Here is a 26,043-nt window from a genome sequence, read left to right on the forward strand (position 1 = left end):
GACTGAGATGTGAATGAGTGGAGATAGATTAAATAAAGTCTGCTTTGTTTACAGCAGACTGGCAATTCCAGAGACCAATTGGAATGGACATTAATGTAGCAGGTAATAAGTAAACAACGCAGAATGTACAGAGCATGATTTACGGGTGTTAGTAGTAATAGTAGAGATTTGGAAGCACATAGCGAATACGGGTCAGAAAAATAGATGAAAAAAAAAAAGCTAAACACAAAAGTGACAGAGAGAAGTGAAAGCTATACTCAAGTGCCTTGTCGGTGTCCTTGCTCGAGTGGAGTGGAGCAGAGTAGAGTCGAATGGTCTTTACACTCTTCGGTCTTCACACGAGGGCTGCCGCGGAGTACCACTCAATTTATACTCACTTTAAGTGTCGTTATTGAATACAGCTGGCTATGCCTAGCGAAACCTCTTTACTCGTGCAAGATCACGTGGTCAGCACGCTACCAAACGCGACTACAAACACAAAGCCCACTACACCACACAGACAATGTTCTAAGTAATAGCTGAACTACAGATCAAATGAAAAAATTTATACAGTACTCACACAGTATTTGTTCTCCCTGTTGGTCGATTACTTCTAACTAAACTGAATGTAAACAATGCACACTAATATAACACGATGGCTTAGGCCACGCCTAGCGAAACCTCTTTACTCGCGCAAGATCACAGGGTCAGCACGCTAACAAACGCGACTACAAACACAAAGCCCACTACACCACACAGACAATGTTCCAAATAACAGCTGAACTACAGATCAAATGAGAAAATTGATACAGTACTCACACAGTAGTTGTTCTCCCTGTCGGTCGGTTGCTTCTCACTCAAAGCGAAGAACCTTATTTTGTATCAAACGAATAAATTAAAGGTTATTTCTTAATAACTAGCATCAGCTAAATGACCTCTAATGCAAATTCGAAAATCACATAGTGATAATATACAACAATACCAAGGTCTCTGGAAAGGATTCAAGGATTTTTTTATTGTCATTTCATAACATGAGTACATGAGAGTAATGTAAATAGTCAAATGTTATTAGCAATGATGCTGAGGAGGATGAAACTCCACTATTGGTACCACTTTGTTTGTCATCTATTAAAAAAACAATAAATAAATAACCAACAAATCTATAATCTAATAATCTGTTATTCTCTCTTTATATTGTTTTGTGACTAATAGCTGTCAAGTTGGTGAATGGACCCAACCTCTGTTCTGGAAGAGTGGAGATTCTCCATAATGGAATATGGGGAACAGTCTGTGATGATCTGTGGGATTCTGCAGACGCGGCAGTGGTGTGTCGAGAACTGGGCTGTGGGAGTGTTATAGAGGCAAAGAGTAATGCTTATTTTGGACAAGGTTCTGGACAAATATGGTTGGATGATGTCCAATGCCGTGGGAATGAATCTACACTGACAAACTGTTCATCAAATGCATGGGGATCACATAACTGTGTGCACGGTGAAGATGCTGGAGTCGTCTGCCAAGGTGAGTCAAACACATTTATACAACTGATGTATATTTGGGATGTTGTACAGTATACACCGATCAGGCATAACACTGAGCACTGACAGGTAAAGGGAATAACACTGATTATCTCTTCATCACGTCACCTGTTAGTGGGTGGCATATATTAGGCAGCAAGTGAACATTTTGTCCTTAAAGTTAAAGTGGAAGAAGCAGGAAAAATGGGACAGCGTAAGTTTTGAGCGAGTTTGACAAGGGCCAAATTGTGATGGCTAGACGACTGGGTCAGAGCATCTCCAAAACTGCAGCTCTTGTGGTGTGTTCCCGGTCTGCAGTGGTCAGTATCTATCAAAAGTGCTCCAAGGAAGGAACAGTGGTGAACCGGCCACAGGGTCATGGGCGGCCAAGGCTCATTGATGCACGTGGGGAGCGAAGGCTGGCCCGTGTGGTCCAATCAAACAGACGAGCTACTGGAGCTCAAATTGCTCAAGAAGATAATGCTGGTTCTGGTAGAAAGGGGTCAGAATACACAGAGCATCTCAGTTTGTTGTGTATGGGGCGGCACAGCCGCTGACCAGTCAGGGTGCCCATGCTGACCCCTATCCACCGATGAAAGCACCAACTCCGGGCACGTGAGCAAGAGGTCTTCACGGGTCCAAAAATTAGTACCCGAACCCGAAGAGACCCGTAATGTGCTAAACGGAACCGACCCGGACCCGTCTATTATTTCAAAAGCTGAAACCGGACCCGTGCAGATCCGAGAAATGCCAAAAATGTAGTACCCGGAACCGACCTGGACTCGTCTATTATTTAAAAGCTGGAACCGAACCCGGCGCAAAGACACAGACCCGACTGGACCCGATTGAAACATATTCCACAATAAACTGATATTAACAAGTCAATAAACAAGTTGCGAAACATAAAACTTTTTGTCTTACCTATAGCTGTCGTCTCCCTTCCTTGTAACGTTACTTGATTGTGATGCATTACATCCTTGCCAAAAAGTTAAATCCATGTTATTCCTCTCTTGTTATTCCAAGCATGCTTAATTCACTCATCATTTCAGCTTTAAAAGTCCACTTTATGTCACGGTGACGGATGAAAAATGCGTCTTTGCAGGTTGGCATTTAGACTCTAGTTAACTTGCATAATAACTTTGACTGTTTGCCTTTTTGAACTATAATAACAATTGCTCGTTCGGTGGCCGCTGACGTCAGCATTATTTATTTGCTATCATCTCTGTGAGCCAAGTCTGTTCACCAAAACTTTAATATTAAACAAGACGGTTCATTCATATTATTATTAAAGTCAGTCACACTCACAACGGAAGCTCGGGTTGCCATAGAAACATGGCACATGCTTGAGACCACACATGCGCGTTAGCTGGAGCAACCTGAAATATTAGCTTTTTTACGCAATTTGAACGTTTATGTGACAGTTCACCTGAGATTGTGTTGCTGATTTGAAATATATTATTTAAATATAAGTTCAAATCAAACTTCAACAGTGCGTCACACGTAGGCTAATACACTTGACAACACTTACTTTTATCTCATGTTTGTCCACAATATGCATGAAGGATGCCCAGACAGAAGAGGTGCCCGTAGGTTTAACTTCTTTATATTCGTTGTTTTTTTAGCTTTTGTCGCACATCACTCCTTAAGGTAACCATTATTACTGTGCGCTTGCAACGGCTGAGAGCGAGCGCGAGCAAGAGAGAGAGAGAGCGAGCGCGAGGCGAGCGAGCAAGAGAGAGATATTGCTTGTGTTTTTCTTCTTTCTTTCTTTTTAATCCTTATTTCCCGGCTCACACTTTTCTTATCCTAATTTTTCAAGTTGCAAGTTACAAAAAACACACAAGCAGTACTGACTGACTCTGATCACGGGCAGGTGTTCTCCGAGTCCGGATCGACTCGGGTATTACACACAAATGTTAAACAGACCCAGGACCCCAAGTAATAGATTAGGACCCGGCTGATCATTTAAAATATAGACCCGAACCCGTACGTGTCCCGGGTCGGGTCCCGGGTCCACGGGTCTCGGGGGCTCCTTGAAGACCTCTAACGTGAGCATCAGAACTGGATCACGGAGCAATGGAAGAAAGTGGCCTGGTCTGATAAATCACATTTTCTTCTACATCACGTGGATGGCCGGGTGCGTGTGCGTGGCTTACCTGGGGAACACATGGCACCCGGTGCACTATGGGAAGAAGGCAAGCCGGCGGAGGCATTGATGCTTTGGGCAATGTTCTGCTGGGAAACCTTGGGTCCTGCCATCCATGTGGATGCTACTTTGACACGTACCACCTACCTAAGCATTGTTGCAGACCATGTCCAGCCTTTCATGGAAACGGTATTCCCTGGTGGCTGTGGCTCTTTCAGCAGATAATGCGCCGCCACAAAGCAAGAATGGTTTAGGAATAGTTTGAGGAGTACCGCAACGAATTTGAGGTGTTAACTTGACCTCCAAATTCCCCAGATCTCAATCCAGTGGAGCATCTCTGGGATGTGCTGAACAAACAAGTCCGATCCATTAAGGCACCACCTCGCAACTTACAGGATTTAAAGAATCTGCTTCTAACATATTGGTGCCAGATACCACAGCACACCTTCAGGGGTCTACTGGAGTCCATGCCTCAACGGGTCAGAGCTGTTTTGGCAGCAAAATAGGGTCCAACACAATATTAGGAATGTGGTCATTATATTATGCCTGTTCGGTCTATTTTCTCATTAGCAATGCAACAGTGTTACATGTTCTAAATACCATAATCTACTTGAAATGACCAGTGTATCATTACAGTATTTCATGTTTAGTTTTTTTTCCAATTGCACAACAATTGTTTTTATTATACAACACTTATGCTTCAATTACGGGGTCAAGCTCACCAATGGTATGCACATAATTCTGTTGAGTACATTTGTGTGACCACAGCGGTGGTGAACTTAGGAACAATAGATCAAAGGCTATGAGTACATTTAGTAAAATTTATAACTTTGTAACTGTTACCCAGTTGATTCCATGGGCTAAATGAATTCATGCTTTGCATCTTTACGATTGACTTTCTCAGCATGTTGAAGGCGATTGGTTTAGAGAATAAAAAAAAAAACATTTTTGAATATCATTTTCAGTGTGGGAAAGACCATGACAATGAAGAAATCCGTTTCTGTTACTGTAATAGACTATAATCATCTCTCTCTTTCTGTAATAGGCCAGACACCAACTAGTGCAACACCACAGACAGGTAATTATACACCTTTGAATTAGAACCAGATCTGGTGGTGATCTTGGGAAAAGTCAATCAAAAGCTATGAGTACATTTAGCTTCATTTAGAACTTTGTAACTTGGTATGGGAAAGACCATGCAAATGAAGAAATCAGTTTCTGGAACTGTAATAGACTTTAATCATCTCTCTCTTTCTGTAATAGGCCAGACACAAACTAGTGCAAGACCACAGACAGGTAATTATATACCTTTGAATTAGAACCAGATCTGGTGGTTATCTTGGGAAAAGTCAATCAAAAGCTATGAGTACATTTAGCTTCATTTAGAACTTTGTAACTTGGTATGGGAAAGACCATGCAAATGAAGAAATCAGTTTCTGGAACTGTAATAGACTTTAATCATCTCTCTCTTTCTGCAATAGGCCAGACACCAACTAGTGCAAGACCACAGACAGGTAATTATATACCTTTGAATTAGAACCAGATCTGGTGGTGATCTTGGGAAAAGTCAATCAAAAGCTATGAGTACATTTAGCTTCATTTAGAACTTTGTAACTTGGTATGGGAAAGACCATGCAAATGAAGAAATCAGTTTCTGGAACTGTAATAGACTTTAATCATCTCTCTCTTTCTGTAATAGGCCAGACACAAACTAGTGCAAGACCACAGACAGGTAATTATATACCTTTGAATTAGAACCAGATCTGGTGGTGATCTTGGGAAAAGTCAGTCAAAAGCTATGAGTACATTTAGCTTCATTTAGAACTTTGTAACTTGGTATGGGAAAGACCATGCAAATGAAGAAATCAGTTTCTGGAATGTAATAGACTTTAATCATCTCTCTCTTTCTGTAATAGGCCAGACACCAACTAGTGCAAGACCACAGACAGGTAATTATATACCTTTGAATTAGAACCAGATCTGGTGGTGATCTTGGGAAAAGTCAATCAAAAGCTATGAGTACATTTAGCTTCATTTAGAACTTTGTAACTTGGTATGGGAAAGACCATGCAAATGAAGAAATCAGTTTCTGGAACTGTAATAGACTTTAATCATCTCTCTCTTTCTGTAATAGGCCAGACACCAACTAGTGCAAGACCACAGACAGGTAATTATATACCTTTGAATTAGAACCAGATCTGGTGGTTATCTTGGGAAAAGTCAATCAAAACCTATGAGTACATTTAGCTTAATTTAGAACTTTGTAACTTGGTATGGGAAAGACCATGCAAATGAAGAAATCAGTTTCTGGAACTGTAATAGACTTTAATCATCTCTCTCTTTCTGTAATAGGCCAGACACCAACTAGTGCAAGACCACAGACAGGTAATTATATACCTTTGAATTAGAACCAGATCTGGTGGTTATCTTGGGAAAAGTCAATCAAAAGCTATGAGTACATTTAGCTTCATTTAGAACTTTGTAACTTGGTATGGGAAAGACCATGCAAATGAAGAAATCAGTTTCTGGAATGTAATAGACTTTAATCATCTCTCTCTTTCTGTAATAGGCCAGACACCAACTAGTGCAAGACCACAGACAGGTAATTATATACCTTTGAATTAGAACCAGATCTGGTGGTGATCTTGGGAAAAGTCAATCAAAAGCTATGAGTACATTTAGCTTAATTTAGAACTTTGTAACTTGGTATGGGAAAGACCATGCAAATGAAGAAATCAGTTTCTGGAACTGTAATAGACTTTAATCATCTCTCTCTTTCTGTAATAGGCCAGACACCAACTAGTGCAAGACCACAGACAGGTAATTATATACCTTTGAATTAGAACCAGATCTGGTGGTTATCTTGGGAAAAGTCAATCAAAAGCTATGAGTACATTTAGCTTAATTTAGAACTTTGTAACTTGGTATGGGAAAGACCATGCAAATGAAGAAATCAGTTTCTGGAACTGTAATAGACTTTAATCATCTCTCTCTTTCTGTAATAGGCCAGACACAAACTAGTGCAAGACCACAGACAGGTAATTATATACCTTTGAATTAGAACCAGATCTGGTGGTGATCTTGGGAAAAGTCAATCAAAAGCTATGAGTACATTTAGCTTCATTTAGAACTTTGTAACTTGGTATGGGAAAGACCATGCAAATGAAGAAATCAGTTTCTGGAACTGTAATAGACTTTAATCATCTCTCTCTTTCTGTAATAGGCCAGACACCAACTAGTGCAACACCACAGACAGGTAATTAGACACCTTTGAATTAGAACCAGATCTGCTTTTCTCACAACTTGTAAAACAGTCTTAAACATTTGTTTGAACTGAAAAACATGAAGCACTGCAATCAGTCTTACACATCATCTTCATCTAAACCTAACATTGTTTTGTATTTGTGTGTTATTTTCTTTCTGCTGCGACAGCGACATTGAACACGATTGCCTCACAGTCAGGAGTCAACGGTAATGATGCTGAGGAGGATGAAACTCCACTATTGTTAACACTTTGTTTGTATCTCATCAAAAATGCAAACAAACAAAAAACCTAATAATCTGTTTTTCTATCTTAAATGTTTTGTGACTAATAGCTGTCAAGTTGGTGAATGGACCCAACCTCTGTTCTGGAAGAGTGGAGGTTCTCTATAATGGAATATGGGGAACAGTCTGTGATGATCTGTGGGATTCTGCAGACGCGGCAGTGGTGTGTCGAGAAGTGGGCTGTGGGAGTGTTATAGAGGCAAAGAGTAATGCTTATTTTGGACAAGGTTCTGGACAAATATGGTTGGATGATGTCCAGTGCCGTGGGAATGAATCTACTCTGGCAAACTGTTCATCAAGTGCATGGGGATCACATAACTGTGGGCACAATGAAGATGCTGGAGTCGTCTGCCAAGGTGAGTCAAACACATTTATACAACTAATGTGTAGTGATGGATGCTCATCTCACCACTGACATTGTAATTTTTTGATCAAACATCATTTAAGGTGTGGCCAGTTGTGACCAATTGCCCCTCTCTTATGCTGCATTCACGTGCTCTCGGAATTATCGTAAATACGAGTTTCCTAATCACGACTTCAGAAGTCGGAATTATCAAATTTCCGATAGCACGTGAAGGCGGCATTAGTCCAAGGCCCCAGTCAAGGACTTTTTACCTTAGCAGTATGAGAACACTCCCATCAAGGGGCTGTTCAATCATTTGGGATTAAGGTTACAGGGCTCCAGACTGCGACCAAATGGTCGCATTTTGCGACTAAAATTTGAGAGTGTGCGACTGAATTTTACATCCAGTCGCACAAGTGCGACCAGTAAATTTGCCTGCTGTCGGTACTGGAGAAATTAAGAAAATACACTTATATTTATAATTGATAGACGTTATATCTGTCAAATTATATCTTTCCCAGCCGTTTCTATATGAGATAATATTAAATCATTTGTACATGATGCATTTTTGCTATTCGCAATCCAGAAGAGAGAGAAAGCGAACGAGCTCTCTCACGTGGAGCTACAGCGAACACAACACCACAGTCAGCTTAATGAGGGAGCATGGCCAAGAGAACTACACAAAAGTTTAGTCTGCTTAAACTTTAGGGATGTGCTGTGATATTAAAATAATTTTATTTTCGATTTCGGCTTCCAATAATTATAAAAAGAAGATATGAGGTAAAACTATTCCTATAGCCATGGTCAGTCGAGCGTGACATCCTTCCCTTCACAGCCTTGCGCTTTCATTTCTCCCTAAACCTAAATTTAACGTCAGAATCAGTTGTTGTTGTAAACTGCAGTCTCTACTGTTGCCAAACTGCGGGATGTGTTTGATAATAAAGAGCTATTAAATGCACAATAATCCACGCAAGAGACGCTGTTTCCAACTTCAAGGCGGCTTAGTGTGTGCTGCGAAATGGACCGACTTGCACTTTATTTTTTAGGCTTCGTGTACGCGTCTAAACCATCAAATAAACAAATAGCCTGTGTCAAAATGACTGGATTGGAGAGTAGTTACTTTAACAGTTTATATCTTAAATGGGTGTAAATAGTTTGGAGAAATAGGAAAATATGATATTATTAGTTCTGCATTTGGTCTTAAAGGGGCTGCGTCTAATAAACCTGCTGACTATTGAGCCATTAATTCGAAACGAACAAAAGGCAAAGGGAAAATATTCCCATCTCTTGAATGAATAACTTTAGCTTTTATAAGCATTAATCTATCAATTTATACAGTGAAAACGTCTCGGGTTACGACTGTAACCCTTGTTCCCAGAGAAGGGAACGAAACACTGCATCGTCGAGTGACAACACTCTGGGAACGCCCACAGCATTGCGCGTCTGAAGTATGAATGAAATCAAGCCAATCTGATTGGTGCTGCGTCATGACGTAGTAGATGACGGCATACCCGGAAGATACAAAGGGACGCTGATGCATACACACAACGGCTATTGCGATGAAGCGAGTGCTCTGCCCGTGATATGTGTGGCGATGAGACGCAGTGTCTCGTTCCCTTCTCAGGGAACAAGGGTTACAGTCGTAACCCGAGACGTTCCCCTTCGAGGGAACTCGCACTGCGTCGTCGAGTGACAACACTCTGAGAACGTTAATACCCACTAGGCCACACCGACATTACACTCATCCTAGTGTGATGCTGGAACCCAGGCACAGGACGCGAGCACTCTAGCACCAGGCGTCACCGGGAGATGCAGACTGTGAAATCTTATGAAGGTGTGTGGGGTGGCCCACCCGGCCGCCTCACAAACCTCTTGAAGCGAGATGCCAGAAAGGAGGGCCACCGAGGAGGCCATGCTCCTGGTGGAATGGGCCCTCACGGCCATAGGTGAAGGTAAATTGCGCACCCTATAAGCCGCGGCTATAGCCTGGACAATCCAAATTACTGATCGTCTGAATAGATGCAGGCAGCCCTTTCTTGGGTGTGCCAAAGCACACCAACAACTGGTCTGACCCTCTCCACTGGGAATACTTCTCCAGATAAATTCTTATGGCTCTGACAGGGCAGAGCAGGTGAAGTATCCCCTCTTCTGCCCTCAGGTGGGGAGGAGGATGGAAAGCCTGAAGAACCAAAGACTGCGCCACCTGAGATGGCACCTTGGGTACATTGCCCAGTCTAGGGTGTAAGATGGCCTTAACTCCGCCAGGGGCCAACTCCAGGCAAGTCTGCGTGACAGCCAAGGCCTGGAGATCCCCTACTCTCCTAAGAGAGGTAATAGCGAGGAGAAAGGCCCCCTTAAGGGTCAGGTTCTTCGGCTCAGCCGACTCCAGTGGCTTGAAGGGGGCCTCAGCCAACCCTTCAAGTACCACCGCCAGGTCCCAGGTTGGGACTCTGGAGCGAGCTGTACAACCAGATGGTGCTTCCCTAAGGGTCCATCACCTACAGGTGCATGGAAAGCCCCAAGGGCAGCCACGTACACCTTCAGGGTGGACGGGGTAAGACCGGCGGAGAAGCGATTTTGGAGGAACTCCAGCACCGAAGTCCCTGGGCAGTTAACTGGTTCCATCTCACGCTCTCTACACCAAGTGGAGAACACATTCCACTTAAGGCTGTACAGTCTCCTGGTGGAAGGAGCCCTGGAGCTGAGTAGGGTCTCGACCACATCTGCAGACAGGCCAGCCTCTAGGTACCGAGCCCCCTCAGGGGCCAGACCCAGAGGTTCCATAACTTCGGCCGGGGGTGATATATTAGATTAGATTAGATTAGATTAGATTCAACTTTATTGTCATTACACAAGTACAGGTACAAGGCAACGAAATGCAGTTTAGGTATAACCAGAAGTGCAATAGCAGTAAGTGCAGGATACACAATGGTTGCATAAGTGCAGGACATGGATATGTACTGAATATATATAAATATATATATAGAGAGATGGTTATTACTATAAACAGTTTTTACAGGTGAATATGTACAGTGAATAAATGTACAGATGGCTATTACTATAAACAGAATTTACAGGTGAATATGTACTATGAATATAATATAATATACAGATGGCTATTACTATAAACAGAATTTTACAGATAGAGGTAAACAATATGTTAGGCTAAAATGAGGAATATAGCAGTGGATAAAGGTAGTGCAATAAATTATGGACAGAAGCAGTGGAAAGTGATTGCATATTACAGTTAGAGGTACGGTGTAAAATGCAAATGTAAACAGTAGGTACTGTAAATAACAGTCGGCAGTGCAAATGAGCATAATACAGTTAAGGTATGGTAGTGCAAAATGCATAAGTAAACAGTTGTGCAATTGACATTTCAGTAGTGCAAATAGCAAGTGAAGGCAGATGTGAGGTGGGAGAGGAGAGTTAGCAGTGTATGAGGGAAGTGAATCAGCGGGGGCTCGAGTTCAGTAAAGAGACAGCTCTGGGGAAAAAACTGTTCTTTAATCTGCTGGTCCTTGTCCGGAGGCACCTGAAACGCCTGCCGGAGGGCAGGATAGAAAACAGTCTGTGGGCTGGGTGAGAGGAGTCCTTAAGGATGCTGCGAGCTCGATGCAGACAGCGTTTCCTCTGGATGTGAGAGCAGCTCCCATCTTGCGCACAGAGCAGCTCCCATACCATACTGCGACACAGTTGGTCAGGATGCTTTCTATTGCGCAGCGATAGAAGTTCACCAGCATAGCGGAGGAGAGCTGATTCTTCCTCAGTGTCCTCAGGAAGAAGAGGCGCTGTTGAGCCTTCTTGACCAGGCTGGAGGTGTTGGTTGTCCACGACATGTCTGCCGAGATGTGGATCCCCAGGAACTTGAAACTGGAGACACACTCAACAGCCATTCCATTGATGTGGATGGTGTCGTGTGTGCCCGCGATGAGCTCCTTCGTTTTGGTGGTGTTGAGGAGCAGGTTATTTTCGGTGCACCATGTGGCCAGGTGCTGGATCTCCTCCCTATAGGCAGTCTCATTGTTGTTACTGATGAGACCAATCACCATAGTGTCATCCGCAAACTTGACGATGGAATTAGATCCATAAATAGGCTTGCAGTCGGAGGTGAAGAGGGAGTAGAGAAACGGGCTTAGCATACAGCCCTGTGGTACACCAGTGCTAAGTGTGATGGACGTGGAGCAGATGAATCCTGATCGAACATTCTTGGGTCTGTCAGTTAGGAAGTCCAAAATCCAGTTACACATTGAGGTGTTGATGCCCAGGTCTCCAAGTTTGGCTATTAACTTGGTTGGGAAGACAGTGTTGAATGCTGAGCTGAAGTCAACAAACAGCATACGTGCATAAGTGTTCTTATTATCCAGGTGAGTGAGCACAGAGTGCTCTCCTCAGAGGGATATTGAGGGATACAGAGGGATATTGTGCTGTCTAGCAGTGCTACAATGTCCGAGAACCATACTCGAGTGGGCCACCGGGGTGCTACTAAGAGAAGGCTGATGCCCTTCCGGCGGGACCCACACCAGAACTCCCGGGAGCAGAGAGATCGGGGGAAATGCGTACAGACGCAGCCTCGGCCACGTCTGCATCATGTTGGGGCTGGACGCTTGAGAGAAAACCCCAGTGGACAGTGGAACGTCTCTCGAGACGCGAATAGGTCCACTTCCACTGGGCCGAATCTCTCGCACATGGCCTCCACCACCACTGGGTGGAGTCGCCACTCCCCGGGCCTCTGCCCCTGCCTCGACAAGACGTCTGCTCCCTGGTTTCGGTCCTCGGGGACGTAAATAGCTCTGAGAGACGACAGTTTCCCCTGGGACCACAGGAGGATCTGATGCGCCAGTCTGCAAAGAGGCTCAGACCTCAGACCCCCCTGAGGATTGAGATACGCGACAACTGAGGTGTTGTCAGAGTGTATCAGGACATGGTGGCCGCGGATGTCCGGGAAAAAGCTCCTCAGAGCTTTGTAGACCGCCAGCATTTCCAGGCAGTTGATGTGCCAGGAAGAATGCTGGGTCTCCCACAGACCTCCCGCAAAGCGGCCGTCCATGACCACGTCCCAACCAGTGAGGGAGGCATCAGTTGAAACGGTTTTCCGGCAACATGATGCTCCCAGCACTGGCCCCCGGGACAGGAACCAAGGTCTTTTCCATATGACGAGGGAACGAAGGCATCTGCGCGTTACCCTGATCATACAGAATGGTTTTCCCCTCGAGGAAAAACCCCTGGTTCCCAGCCACCACTGTAGGGGTCTCGTGCAGCAGGCCAAGAGATATTCTGTTGGACGCAGCTGCCCTAAGTCCCAGCAGCCCTAAACTGCTACACAGTGATGCTGCGACCTAGCTTGATTTTGGAGACCATCGCCTGTATGGACTCGATACACACTGGGGACAATCGTGCCCGCAACGTAGAGAATCCCATACCGCTTCCAGGAACACGGTTCTCTGAGAAGGCGTCAACACGCTACTGCATGTAGAGTCTCAACCCCAAGCACTGAGAGCAGCCAAGGACGACATCTCAATGCCGAACTGCTGCTACTCGCGAGGAAAAAAGCCAGGCCGTATGGAAGACCCGATAATGATACGCTTCGCCCCCGAAAGCGAACCTCAGGAATTCGCCCTCTTTAGATCCACCGTGACAGGCCAGTCCTCAGACTGGTCTGAATCACGGCAAGGAATGCTCGAGCATCTTGAATCTGAATCTCCTCAGAGAACGATCCAAGTACTTCCGATCTAAAGTTGGACGCAACTCACCATCCTTCTTAGGAACTATGAAGTAACGGTTGTAGAACCCGGACTCTCTGTCTGGCGGAGGAACACGTTCAAAAGCCTCCTTAATCAACAGGAAGTGTACCTCCTGGGCCGACCACAGTCAAGACCACCCCATTGAACTTCGGGGGAGGGAACTGAACTGCGGCCTGTAACCCCGTTCTACACTACGCAGGGCCCATGCAGATATATTCGGAGGCATAACCATGCGCCGAGATAATCTGCTAAGGGAACCAGCCTCTCGAGGCCGGCCTCGGGTGCCAACCGAGCCTCCTCCCCGACCCCCTGAAGCGGCTAACCGGCAGTGCGAAATTGAGGAAGATTTTTTGGTGTGCGTACGCGTTTGCTGGACCGCCGCAGGTCTTGCTAGAGGCGGCTGGTGCAGCGCGTGTGCGCAGGGAAACGATGTGGCCCGAAGCGTACTAGACAGCGGGAGCACAGTATCAATTCCCAAAAGCTCCACAGGGGAGGCGACCTCGATCGCTCCTACCCGGGAGAGGGGGCTGGCCAGCAGGGGCCTCATCTAAGGGAGCAGCTCGACAGGGCCGCAACACTAGGGCGGACACTGCGATTAGCAATTGCCTGAAACTGATGTGTCCCGCAGGCCACAAGGCGGCGAGAACAACATCAACTTCCGGAGGGCTCCAAGGAGGAGCAGCCTCACCATGCATGGAAGCAGACCCCTCAGGAACTGCCCATGCATGATTTGCTCCCATCTTAGATGAATATCCAGACAAGTCAAACACGCTTGGGTGACAGCCGATTGAGTATCTAACTTATCAAAGTCAGATAACATGACACTCAATTCCTCAGAATTAAATGCCACCATAATCACCCAACCCGTGCAACCTGGTCTGAATGATAGGCTGAGTAAAAAATACATCTAACTCCTCAAAGTCAGATAATATTTGAATTTAATTCCTCAGAATTAAATGCAGCCATAATCATCAGACGAGACTGTTTCATTGTATTTATACGGACTCGTAAACCACACGTTGCCTCAGCAACGTGGCTCAAGCCGTTATAATACAATTGGCTTTCATCCCTTTCATTGATTTCAAGAAAGCCAAACAGACGCGAGGCTAAAACACCCGAAAGGCGCACCACAACAGTATCACATGCCTTATCACATACCGTGTCATGTTGTATCACTTTAATAGCAGACCCAAACCTACGTGCCGCCGCGGCGATGCGTGATTGAATCTTGCCTTAGGAAAATGGCGAGCCTCTATACGGAGCCCGTCTAATTCCTCAGAATCATACAGCTCACGCATCGGGTCCTCCACCCCGGGGGAAGAAGCCGCAGCGAGGGCTTCCACATGGGGAAGGAGAACAATGGAACTGTCAAACAGGGAAGGAGAAGATGCCTCAGCAGATGCCTCAGTTCCCTTGACAGACCCATCTGCGAGTCCCATGATTGATCAACCGTGCTGCCTCAACAGGCACGGGACCAGCCAAGGAGTTCGCGAGCCCTGAGAAAATGCTTGTGAAACAACGTTGGTAGACAAACAACACCAAATAAGACTGACAATACACAGAGCGCTCAGCTGAAGAGCAAAAGCTGTTGTGTTTATGCATCAGCGTCCCTTTGTATCTTCCGGGTATGCCGTCGTCTACTAGTTCATGACGCAGCACCAATCAGATTGGCTTGATTTCATTCATACTTCAGACGCGCAACGCTGTGGGCGTTCCCAGAGTGATGTTACTCGACGACGCAGTGCGAGTTCCCTCGAAGGGGAACTATGCAGTGTTATTTTACATTTCATTACTTTATTAGCTTTCTTTGTAGGTTTGTTCTTTCAAAGTAATATTAATGTTAGCAGACCTTCTATTAAAAACTGTTTCTTTCAATTAAGGAACATTTCGAAAATAAGAGCCTTGGTTTCAAAGGCCGAATTGGAGATGATTATTCATGCTTTTATCTCATCCCATTTAGACTATTGTAACAGCCTCTTTATTTGTCTAAATAAGAAAGATTTTTGTCACCTCCAGACTGTCCAGAATTCTGCTGCAAGGTTTTTAACCCACACCAGTAAAAGAGCTCACATCACACCGGTCTTAGCTTCACTTCATTGGTTACCAATGAAATTTAGAATGCACTTTAAAATTCTGGTTCTTACTTTTAGAGCCCTACAAGGACAGGCGCCCTGTTACATCTCTGACCTGATACAGCTGCGTACGTCTTCACATAGTCTAAGATCAACAGGTCAAAGATTTTTAGTGGCCCCCCACACGCATTTTAAAACTAGAGAGGACCGTTCATTTCAAGCTATGGCACCTAGGCTGTGGAATGCATTGCCTCCTTCCTTACGCCCGTTTCACACATACTCCGTTTGCAGTGCGTATGCGGTGCGTATTTTTTTCCGTACCCATGTTAACGGATTACAGCTTTCACACTGCGCGCGGATGCTGTCCGTCAGTCCGTTCCAGGTGCGGTGCGTCTGCAGCAGTCCGGCGATCGTTTCCGTACCGAGTCTATTTTTTGCTGTGCTGCACTGCGGAATTAAAGTGACAGCACATTGTTCGCTTTAAAATAAACATGTACTGACACGAAAATCTAGTAATTTTACCACAGATGTATGTAATTTAAAATATACTCTGTTTCAAAGTCAACACATGGCTTTTTTTTCTCGGGTAAAGCAAGGAAACGACACCTTACCTGGCATTTAGGTTAAAAAAATTGAAATAATGAAGAGCACGTACGTTCCTGGAGGTGGAAAAACAAAGAGAAGACGAGAGTCCCCTGTTTCTATTGTAAGTTTCTAATTTAAAATGTTTATAGGCTATAAGTTATATTTCAATGTTTTGCCACTTGTGTGAGCTAAAGTATTGGCTATATAAAGTTATATAGGCTATATAAATATAAAGTAATGAATTGAATAAAACGTTGTTTAAATGTACTACGTTAAAACGTGACATCTATGAAAGTGTAAACAAAGAGAATTGCAATTCTGACAAGCCATGTTCAGTAACAACTTTTGGATTTGAAATGAAAATAATAATGAATAAATGCTGTGTTTGTGGTATACAGCATATATGAAAGCACAACAGCGCGTGCTGCTCCTGCACCGCATACGCACAGCATACGCACTGCAGACGGAGTATGTGTGAAACGGGCGTTACGCTGCCTCGACTCAGTGGAAAATTTTAAAACACTGTTGAAAACTCTTCTATCTAAAGAGGCTTTCACCTAGACTGAAGGGTGGTTAGGTCGGTCTTTTGTGCATTTCTGTTTATTTTTCTTATCTTATTCTTGATTAGGTACTGTACTGTTATGAAGCACTTTGTGATTTGTGAAATGTGCTATACAAATAAATTTTACTTACTTACTTACTCACATCCGAATGCCTACTCACTGGTCCATTTACAAATAGATGTTTTATATTTTTGTTCAAACATTGCTCATTGTTCAAACATTGTTCAAACGTTTCTTTTGCTATAGATATTTTACTTTTCAGATTATAAATCCATGTTAATTATGTTCTTGATTATGTTTTTTTTTCATAAAAAAAATACAGTATAATAAAAAGAATGTTTTTAGATGTTTCTTGAAAATGGCTACAGACTCGGCTGCTCAAATTGAGATAGGCAGGTCATTCCACCAGTTGGGAACGGTCCAGGAAAAGGTACGTGAGAGTGATTTCATGCCTCTTTGGGATGGCACCACAAGGCGTTGTTCATTTACAGAACGCAAGCTCCTGGAGGGTGTGTAAGTCTGAACAAGCGAGTTTAGGTATATTGGTGCAGAGCCAGTGGTTGCTTTGTAGGCGAGCACCAGTGCCTTGAATTTGATGCGAGCGGCTATTAGTAGCCAGTGCAAACTGATGAAGAGAGGGGTGATGTGCGCTCTCTTCGGCTTATTAAAGACCACCCTTGCCACAGCATTCTGGATCAGTTGCAAGGGTTTGATAGTGCATGCTTGAAGGCCCGCTAGAAGAGCATTACAGTAGTCCAGTCTGGAGAGAACAAGAGCTTGGACCAGGATTTGTGTGGCCTGCTCTGATAGGAAGAGTCAAATCCTCCAAATGTTGTATAATGCAAATCTGTAGGACCGGGTTGTTGCAGTAATGTGGTCAGTAAATTTTAGGTGACCATCAATCACAAATCCAAGGTTCCTGGCTGTCCTGGACGGAGTAATGGTTGATGAACCTAGCTGAATGGAGAGATTGTGGTGAAATGCTGGGTTGGCTGAGACCACAAGCAGTTCTGTCTTTGCAAGGTTGAGTTGCAGGTGATGTTCCTTCATCCAGGCAGAAATGTCTGTTAGGCAGGCAGCAATACGAACACCAAACGTAGGATCATCTGGTTGAAATGAGAAGTAGAGTTGAGTGTCTTCGGCATAGCAGTGATAGGAAAAGCCATGTTTCTGAAAGACAGATCCTATTGATGACATGTAGATGGAGAAGAGAAGTGGTCCAAGCACTGAGCCCTGGGGAACTCCAGTAGCTAGATGATGTGACTTAGACACTTCACCTCTCCATGACACCCTGAAGGACCTACCTGAGAGGTAAGACTTGAACCACTGGAGAGCAGTTCCTGAGATGCCCATCTTCATGAGATTTGACAGGAGGATCTGGTGGTTAACTGTGTCAAAAGCAGCAGACAAATCCATTAAGAGAAGAACTATGGATTTGGAAGCTGCTCTTGCCTGTCTCAGTGCCTCCGTAACCGAGAGCAGAGCAGTCTCAGTTGAGTGGCCGCTTTTGAAGCCGGATTGGTTGTGGTCCATGAGGTTGTTCTGTTCCAGAAACATAGCGAGCTGGTTGAACACAACTCGCTCAAGTGTCTTTGCAATAAAATGCAGAAGGTATACCGGTCGGTAGTTTTCTAAAAGTGCTGGGTTCAGAGAGGGTTTCTTAGGCAGTGGGGTTACCCGAGCCTGCTTAAATGCTGTGGGGAAGGTCCCGTTGTGAAGAGAGGTGTTGACAATGTGAGTGAGTGCAGGAGTAACTGAAGAAGAAATGGCCTGAAGGAGGTGTGTGGGGATAGGATCAAGCGGATAGGTAGTGGGGTGGTTGGAAAGGATGAGTTTGGAGACTTCAGCTTCAGAGAGCAGAGAGAAAGAGGGTAGCGTGTGTGTGTGTGTGATGGTTGTTGAGATGTGCGTGTCGGTTTGTGGTGTGGAGAATTGGCTGCTGATGGAGGAGGTTTTGTTTGTGAAGAATGATGCAAAGTCATCAGCTGTAAGAGCTGATGAAGGAGGAGGAGGACAAAGGAGAGAAGAGAATGTTTTGAAAAGTGCACGAGAGTCAGAGGAATTGTTGATTTTGTTGTGATATGTAGTCTTAGCAGTGGAGACATTCGCAGTGAAAACGCGAGAAGAGACTGATTAAGGGTAAGGTCAGTAGAGTTTTTAGTTTTGCCACATTTCCTCTCTGCGGCCCGGAGTCCAGAGCGATGTTTGTGGAGAACATCAGACAGCCAGGGGGCAGAGGGAGTGGTCCGGGCTGGCCTGGATAAAACGGGACAGAAGTTGTCTAAGCAAGATGTTAGAGTGGAGCAAAGAGTGTCAGTAGCACTGTTAGTGTCTAGTGCTGAGAACTGAGCAGGTGGAGGGAGTGAGGATGAAACCATAGTGGATAGACGAGAGGTAGAGAGCGTGCGTAGATTACGCCCAAAGGTGATCTGGGGAGGAGTGTGTGTTGTGTCAGGAGTCAGTATGAGGTTAAGAGTGTTGAGAAAGGGGTCTAAGGTGTGCAATGGAGTAACTAAAGTGTCTGTGGAGCAGTAGCGTGTGTAGATAAGGTTTTTGATGGTTACCTGATTTGTGAGTAACTGTAGTAGATACTCGTTTTGGTCAAATGTGGTATAGTCTGCAGCCTGGGGTTTATCAAGGTGAATGTTGAAGTCACCGAGCAGTACCAGAGGAGTGCCATCCTCAGGGAAGTGAGAGAGAAACATATCCAACTCCTCCAAGAAGTTACCTAGTTGACCTGGAGGGTGATAAATAACTACAACATGGATTTTAAAAGGGTGAGTGATAGTTATTGAGTGTGATTCAAATGAACTGTTGGAATTTCCAATCATTTGAGATGAGCAAACCAGTATCTTCACCCCACCCAATTGGGCGAGGGATGTATGAAAAAGTGAAATAAGTAGAGAGGGCCGCAGGAGTGTCAGTATCCTCTGGTTTGGTCCAGGTTTCAGTTAGGGCCATGAGACTGAGATGTGAATGAGTGGAGATAGATTAAATAAAGTCTGCTTTGTTTACAGCAGACTGCCAATTCCAGAGACCAATTGGAATGGACATTAATGTAGCAGAGGAAATAGGTAAACAACGCAGATTATTAGGATTACGTCGTCTTGAATGTACAGAGCGTGATTCATGGGTGTTAGTAGTAATAGTAGAGATTTGGAAGCACATAGCAAATACGGGTCAGAAAAATAGATGGGAAAAAAACAAGCTAAACACAAAAGTGACAGAGAGAAGTGAAAGCTATATTCAAGTGCCTTGTCGGTGTCCTTGCTCGAGTGGAGTCGTGCAGAGAAGAGTCGAATGGTCTTTACACTCTTCGGTCTTCACACGAGGGCTGCCGCGGAGTCCCACTCAATTTATACTCACTTTAAGTGTCGTTATTGAATACAGCTGGCTATGCCTAGCGTAAACTCTTTACTTGTGCGAGATCACGTGGTCAGCACGCTACCAAACGCGACTACAAACACAAAGCCCACTACACCACACAGTCAATGTTCTAAATAACAGCTGAACTACAGATCAAATGAGAAAATTGATACAGTACTCACACAGTAGTTGTTCTCCCTGTCGGTCGGTTGCTTCTCACTCAAAGCGAATAACTTTATTTTTTATCAAACTAATAAATTAAAGATTATTTGTTAATAACTAGCATCAGCTAAATGACCTCTAATGCAAATTCGAAAATCACATAGTGATAATATACAACAATACCAAGGTCTCTGGAAAGGATTCAAGGATTTTTTTATTGTCATTTCATAACATGAGTACATGAGAGTAATGTAAATAGTCAAATGTTATTAGCAATGATGCTGAGAAGGATGAAACACTATTAGAACCACTGTGTTATCTATTCAAAAAATAATAAATAAATAAATAAATAAATAAATAAATAAATAAATAACCAACCAACAAAAAAATCTAATAATCTCAGGGTTTTTCCTGGGTCAAAAATGGTCTTCGGTGGTGTCTGACAGACATGGTCATCCACACACACACAGTAAAAAAGTACTCTACCTACGTGATCTGTGAGCGCAATACTGACAATAAATTTAAAATAAATGCAAAGAAACCGTTTGTAATTTTTGCTTATCTTATTTTGACATCTGATATTATATATGATCTCTACCTTGATGTTTGTTTCTCTTGATCCTCATTTTTTACAATATTCACTGATAATTGTTTTGGTATCATCAAATCAATATTAAAAAGTAGCATTAAAAAATTAACAAATAGCCTAATTTTCTACCATATACAATTTAGTAAAATTATCAGCTAGCTAACAACTTTGTTCTGGTCTAACTCCAGTCTACACTAAATTATATTTCACTACACATTGTCAACATAAATAAGCTGAATGACTGTGGATGATTAAACTAATTCTTACTATCCACTCTTGCTAAATTGGGTAAGCACACTTGTGTTCTCTTTTCAGAGGCATTCTGAGTAAATTAATAAACTGATTCGTTCGTTCAGTGTTGGACGGATCAGTTGTTCTAACCAGTCGCTAAAATGATTTGATTCAAAGGAGTCATTGGTTCGCGAATCGGACATTAGCAGACGCGTTGTGTGCGAATCCCGTCTTTTAGAACATCGCAAAAGATTTGTCAATACAGAATACACTTCATAACTGAATATAATGTTTTCCCGTTTATTGAAACTATGGTTTATGTCAGCTGGTCAGAGAAGAGTCAATGTTTTTTTAGCGCAGTTCACACCCAGCGGTAATTCAAGGAAGAAAATTCCGAATGCGGCACGTGCAACATGGATTCGGTCTTCCGACCTTTTGATTTTGACTAATATGTGAAATATGAGCCAATATGTGAAATATGAGAAGACCTCGACAGACAGAGAGAGCGTGCACGGGGAGGAGCTCTCTGCTCGTTCTCTCTGTCACTCAGTTAACACGGCCGTATCACAAGTGCAGCAGTCATCTATTCTACACTCATAAATCACAATAACTCATCAAAAAAGGCTTTGGCGGGCCAAAAATTTGTCCTGGGTACCGCCAAAAAAATTTCAATGCAGGAAAAACCCTGTAATCTGTTGTTCTCTCTTTATATTGTTTTGTGACTAATAGCTGTCAAGTTGGTGAATGGACCCAACCTCTGTTCTGGAAGAGTGGAAATTCTCCATAATGGAATATGGGGAACAGTCTGTGATGATCTGTGGGATTCTGCAGACGCGGCAGTGGTGTGTCGAGAACTGGGCTGTGGGAGTGTTATAGAGGCAAAGAGTTATGCTTATTTTGGACAAGGTTCTGGACAAATATGGTTGGATGATGTCCAGTGCAGTGGGACTGAATCTACACTGACAAACTGTTCATCAAGTGCATGGGGATCACATAACTGTTGGCACGGTGAAGATGCTGGAGTCGTCTGCCAAGGTGAGTCAAACACATTTATACAACTTATGTATACTTGGGATGTTGTACAGTATACACCGATCAGGCATAACATTATGAAATGCACTGACAGTTGAAGTGAATAACAGGAGCGAAGGCTGGCCCGTGTGGTCCGATCAAAAAGACGAACTACTGGAGCTCAAATTGCTCAAGAAGTTAATACTGGTTTTGATAGAAAGGTGTCCGAATACACAGTGCATCGCAGTTTGTTGCGTATGGGGCGGCATAGCCCCAGACCAGTCAGGGTGCCCATGCTGACCCCTATCCACCGACGAAAGCGCCAACACCGGGCACGTGAGCATCAGAATTGGACAACAGAGCAATGGCAGAAGGTGGCCTGGTCTGATAAATCACGTTTTATTTTCCATCACATGGATGGCCGGGTGCTTGTGTGTGGCTTATCTGGGGAACACATGGCACCCGGTGCACTATGGGAAGAAGGCAAGCCGGTGGAGGCAGTGATGCTTTGGGCAATGTTCTGCTGGGAAACCTTGGGTCCAGCCATCCATGTGGATGTTAATTTGACACGTACCACCTACCTAAGCATTGTTGCAGACCATGTACACCCTTTCATGGAAACGGTATTCCCTGGTGGCTGTGTCCTCTTTCAGCAGGATAATCCACCCTGCCACAAAGCAAGAGTGGGTTAGGAATAGTTTGAGGAGCACATCAACGAGTTTGAGGCGTTGACATGGCCTCCAAATTCCCCAGATTTCAATCCAGTGGAGCATCTGTGGGATGTACTGAACAAACAAGTCCGATCCATGGAGGCCCTACCTCGCAACTTACAGGACTTAAATGATCTGCCTCTAACATCTTGGTGCCAGATACCACAGCACACCTTCAGGGGTCTAGTGGAGTCCATGTCTCAACGGGTCAGAGCTGTTTTGGCAGCAAAATGGGGACCAACACAATATTAGGAATGTGGTCATTATATTATGCCTGTTCGGTGTATTTTCTCATTAGCAATACAACAGTGTTTCGTGTTTTAAATACCATGATCTACTTGAAAGAACCAGTGTATCATTACAGTATTTCACTTATCTTCTTTTTGTTCAATTGCACAACAATTTTTTTTTCAAACATTTATGCCTCAATTACGGGGTCAAGCTCACCAATGGCATGCACATTACACTGTTGAGTACATTTGAGTAGCCATACCGGTGATGAACTTAGGAACAGTCGATCAAAGGCTATGAGTACATTTAGTTAAATTTATAACTTTGTAACTTTTGCCCAGTTGATTCCATTGGGGGTAAATGAATTAATGCTTGGCATCTTTGCGAATGACTTTCTCAGCATGTTGAAGGCGATTGGTTTAGAGAATAAAAAAACATTTTTGAATATCATTTTCAGTCTGGGAAAGACCATGAAAATGAAGAAATCCATTCTGTTCCTGTAATAGACTATAATCATCTCTCTCTTTCTGTAATAGGCCAAACACAAACTAGTGCAACACCACAGACAGGTAATCTGGTGGTGATCTTTTGTCTGGCTATCACCAGGCCAAGCTCAGTCTTTTAACCAGGGCTTAAAAACGGAAAAAAATATCAATCGGTTCACTCCGTGCAGAATCGATATTATAGCGTTTCCGTTTTTGCGTTCCTCAATAAACATTACTGTTCCGAAAACGGTTTGATATGAAAAAATACCGGTTAATAACGTTATTTTAATTAAGCCTATACTTTAAACAAATATGTATAAATAGACTTATTTTCACTCAATAATAATATAACACATGGTAATTAAACTTGAATATTTATTTAATAACATTTTTAAAACCAGAAATACATGCGTTAATTACAAGGCATAAACAGCGGACCTGTTTTAATGGAGCGTTAGACAATCTAAAGTGGCCTCTAATGCCTAATTATTTTCAGAAGAGTGATAACATTCTTTGTACATAACTTTTTTTTCAACACGACTTGTTTTAAAAAATGCATGAATAAAGAATAAATAAACTGGATAACCATTGCTCTTTTAATGCACCGTCAACTGGTAATTTCAAAGCAAACACTGCTCAACACAGCATCACATAATCAAATTCAGTCAGCTAATAAAGCTTGATCATTTAATGCAATATAACATACCATTTAATACGAAGCATCAACCGTCTATATAGAAAACATTGACCTGTCCTGTATTGGCAATCTGAAAGACTATAGGAAAAATGTTTGATAGATGCTAGTAGCCTACTTGGACAGGCTTAAACAAAATCCATAAACTAAATCAGCCTAAATCAGACTATTTGAGCTTAAAGTCCGTACTGCTTATTTAAACATTCGAAAAGAATGTCCTCCAATACCTGCACATTCATTGTAGACCTCAGCGGGGAAAGAAATGTACTTGAGGCATGAAAATGCGCGCTCTGCACTGACTTGCGTTACCAGTAGATTCATAGATGACTGGTGCGCGGGCATTCACTCACGCTTGATCCGTCAACGTCACATGCTGTACTACTCATTTCATGATTGGTCACTGCCAAATTAAAATATTAAAGAGAACGATAAAATAATGTTATTAACCGGTTAATGGTCATTTCAAATTAACGTTTCTGTTCAGAACGATTCAAATTGATTTTGATTTCGTTTCCGTTTTTGTTCCTCTTAAAATTTCGTTCGTTTCCGGTTTTCGTTTTCGTTCCTTGAACCGGTTCAGAGCCCTGCTTTTAACCCTCTGGAGTCTGAGCTGTTTTGGGGCCCTTTAGAAGTTTTGATATGCTCTTACATTTGTGTTTTTTTCAGTTGCTTATAAACACATTAATGGCAAAAGTGTAATTACACTGTTTCAGCACAAACTGGGCTACCATAATATGTGAGCAACATGTATGTACATGCTTGTATTGAGAGAAAAATGTTTATGCACGTTTTTTTAAAAAACTAAAAAAGTTGTTTTAAAATTAAGGCCTCAAAACACACAATAGATATGTGTTCCCAAGGCTTTTGACTCCAGCGTGTATTTGCATAGATTTTTTTCTTTAAACTGATGTGAGAATCATTGTGCCTACTCATTCACATAAAACAATATATTAATTTACAATTTGTAAGACAGTTTCTCTTCACACAGCCAATATGCGAGGAGGCGTGATAGCTAATGAATAATGCTGGAGATCACCTGAGAGGACAAAAGAACATAATAGCCTGCATAATTAATGAGCTTCAGGTAGGCCTATGTGACAGAGAGCAATAGAGCAAAGGAAATATATTTTTTTGTAGTTTATTTTATTTGGAATGTAGTCAGCAAAGGCCTATTATATTATAAATGATCAAAAGATTTGACTACACTGCAAAAATGCTCTTCTTATTTGGTATTTTTTCTTGTTTCCAGTCCAAATATTTAAAATTAAATATTAAAATTAAATAATAAATAAAAAATTCTGGGGGGGAAATCAAAATGAAGTGAGTTTTTGCTTAAAACAATCTATATTATCTGCCACAACAATTTGTGATTTATTAAACCATAATTTATGATTTATTACACCAATTTATTAAAACACAACAATTCATGAGATTAAAACCATGTTTTTACTCCAAACTTATTTTATATCACAAGTCAAATGTTTTAAATAACTTTATGTGATCTCATTTGGCTTCATCAGACAGAAAATATATTATTTTACAATATTCTGCATAATTATAAAAGCTCGAATAGCATTGCATTATAAATATAATCTATTATGAAAACACCCAACATGGTATAAATTAGGGATGCCACAATTCTCACTATAATATTGAACCGTTCAGTACGGCATTCACGGTTCAATACGCGCTTGTGAATTGCGTTTTTTTCGGTTTTGCATTGAATTAATTATTTTTCTACAAATTCTATCATTTGCCTCCATCCCAATAATGAACAACGCGACAAACATTCACATCACACGTTAGTAGTAGAGTTATACTCACGGAACACTATAGTTATTCACAATCAAGAAAGTTCATTATTTGCATGCGTTTTAAAGCCTTGCCGGCTCATTCGCGTGTGCGGTTTTAACATGCGCTTTTCCGAGCGCGCGCACGAAATGTCTGTTAAACACGTGATTACTTAACTAAGTAGTCTTACTGCACTAATACTGTCAAATACACACAAGGTTAACATAAACACAGTCGGTTATGTCTAAAGTGAAAGTAAAATCGGTGTGTGTCTGTATATT

At 42.7% G+C, this 26,043-nt stretch overlaps 1 protein-coding gene across 11 annotated transcripts in view; it reads left to right on the top strand.

Annotated features, from left to right (window-relative positions):
• LOC307121370 (scavenger receptor cysteine-rich domain-containing protein DMBT1-like) overlaps window positions 1-26,043 on the top strand; it is a 92,854-nt gene that overhangs the window by 46,489 nt on the left and 20,322 nt on the right. For 5 of the 11 annotated variants that reach the window (XM_079808930.1, XM_079808935.1, XM_079808934.1 and 2 more), the window contains 15 exons: window positions 1,192-1,497; window positions 4,685-4,717; window positions 4,903-4,935; window positions 5,121-5,153; window positions 5,339-5,371; window positions 5,556-5,588; window positions 5,774-5,806; window positions 5,992-6,024; window positions 6,209-6,241; window positions 6,427-6,459; window positions 6,645-6,677; window positions 6,863-6,895; window positions 7,072-7,110; window positions 7,236-7,541; window positions 21,570-21,875. In XM_079808930.1, the coding sequence (XP_079665056.1) occupies window positions 1,192-1,497; window positions 4,685-4,717; window positions 4,903-4,935; window positions 5,121-5,153; window positions 5,339-5,371; window positions 5,556-5,588; window positions 5,774-5,806; window positions 5,992-6,024; window positions 6,209-6,241; window positions 6,427-6,459; window positions 6,645-6,677; window positions 6,863-6,895; window positions 7,072-7,110; window positions 7,236-7,541; window positions 21,570-21,875 (1,320 nt within the window). The remainder of the gene's footprint in view (window positions 1-1,191; window positions 1,498-4,684; window positions 4,718-4,902; window positions 4,936-5,120; window positions 5,154-5,338; window positions 5,372-5,555; window positions 5,589-5,773; window positions 5,807-5,991; window positions 6,025-6,208; window positions 6,242-6,426; window positions 6,460-6,644; window positions 6,678-6,862; window positions 6,896-7,071; window positions 7,111-7,235; window positions 7,542-21,569; window positions 21,876-26,043) is intronic. The other 6 variants (XM_079808936.1, XM_079808938.1, XM_079808939.1 and 3 more) reach the window with 3 other exon arrangements.

The sequence above is a fragment of the Gobio gobio genome (genome assembly GCF_949357685.1).
Source record: "Gobio gobio genome assembly, chromosome: 25".
Taxonomy (NCBI): Eukaryota; Metazoa; Chordata; class Actinopteri; order Cypriniformes; family Gobionidae; genus Gobio; species Gobio gobio.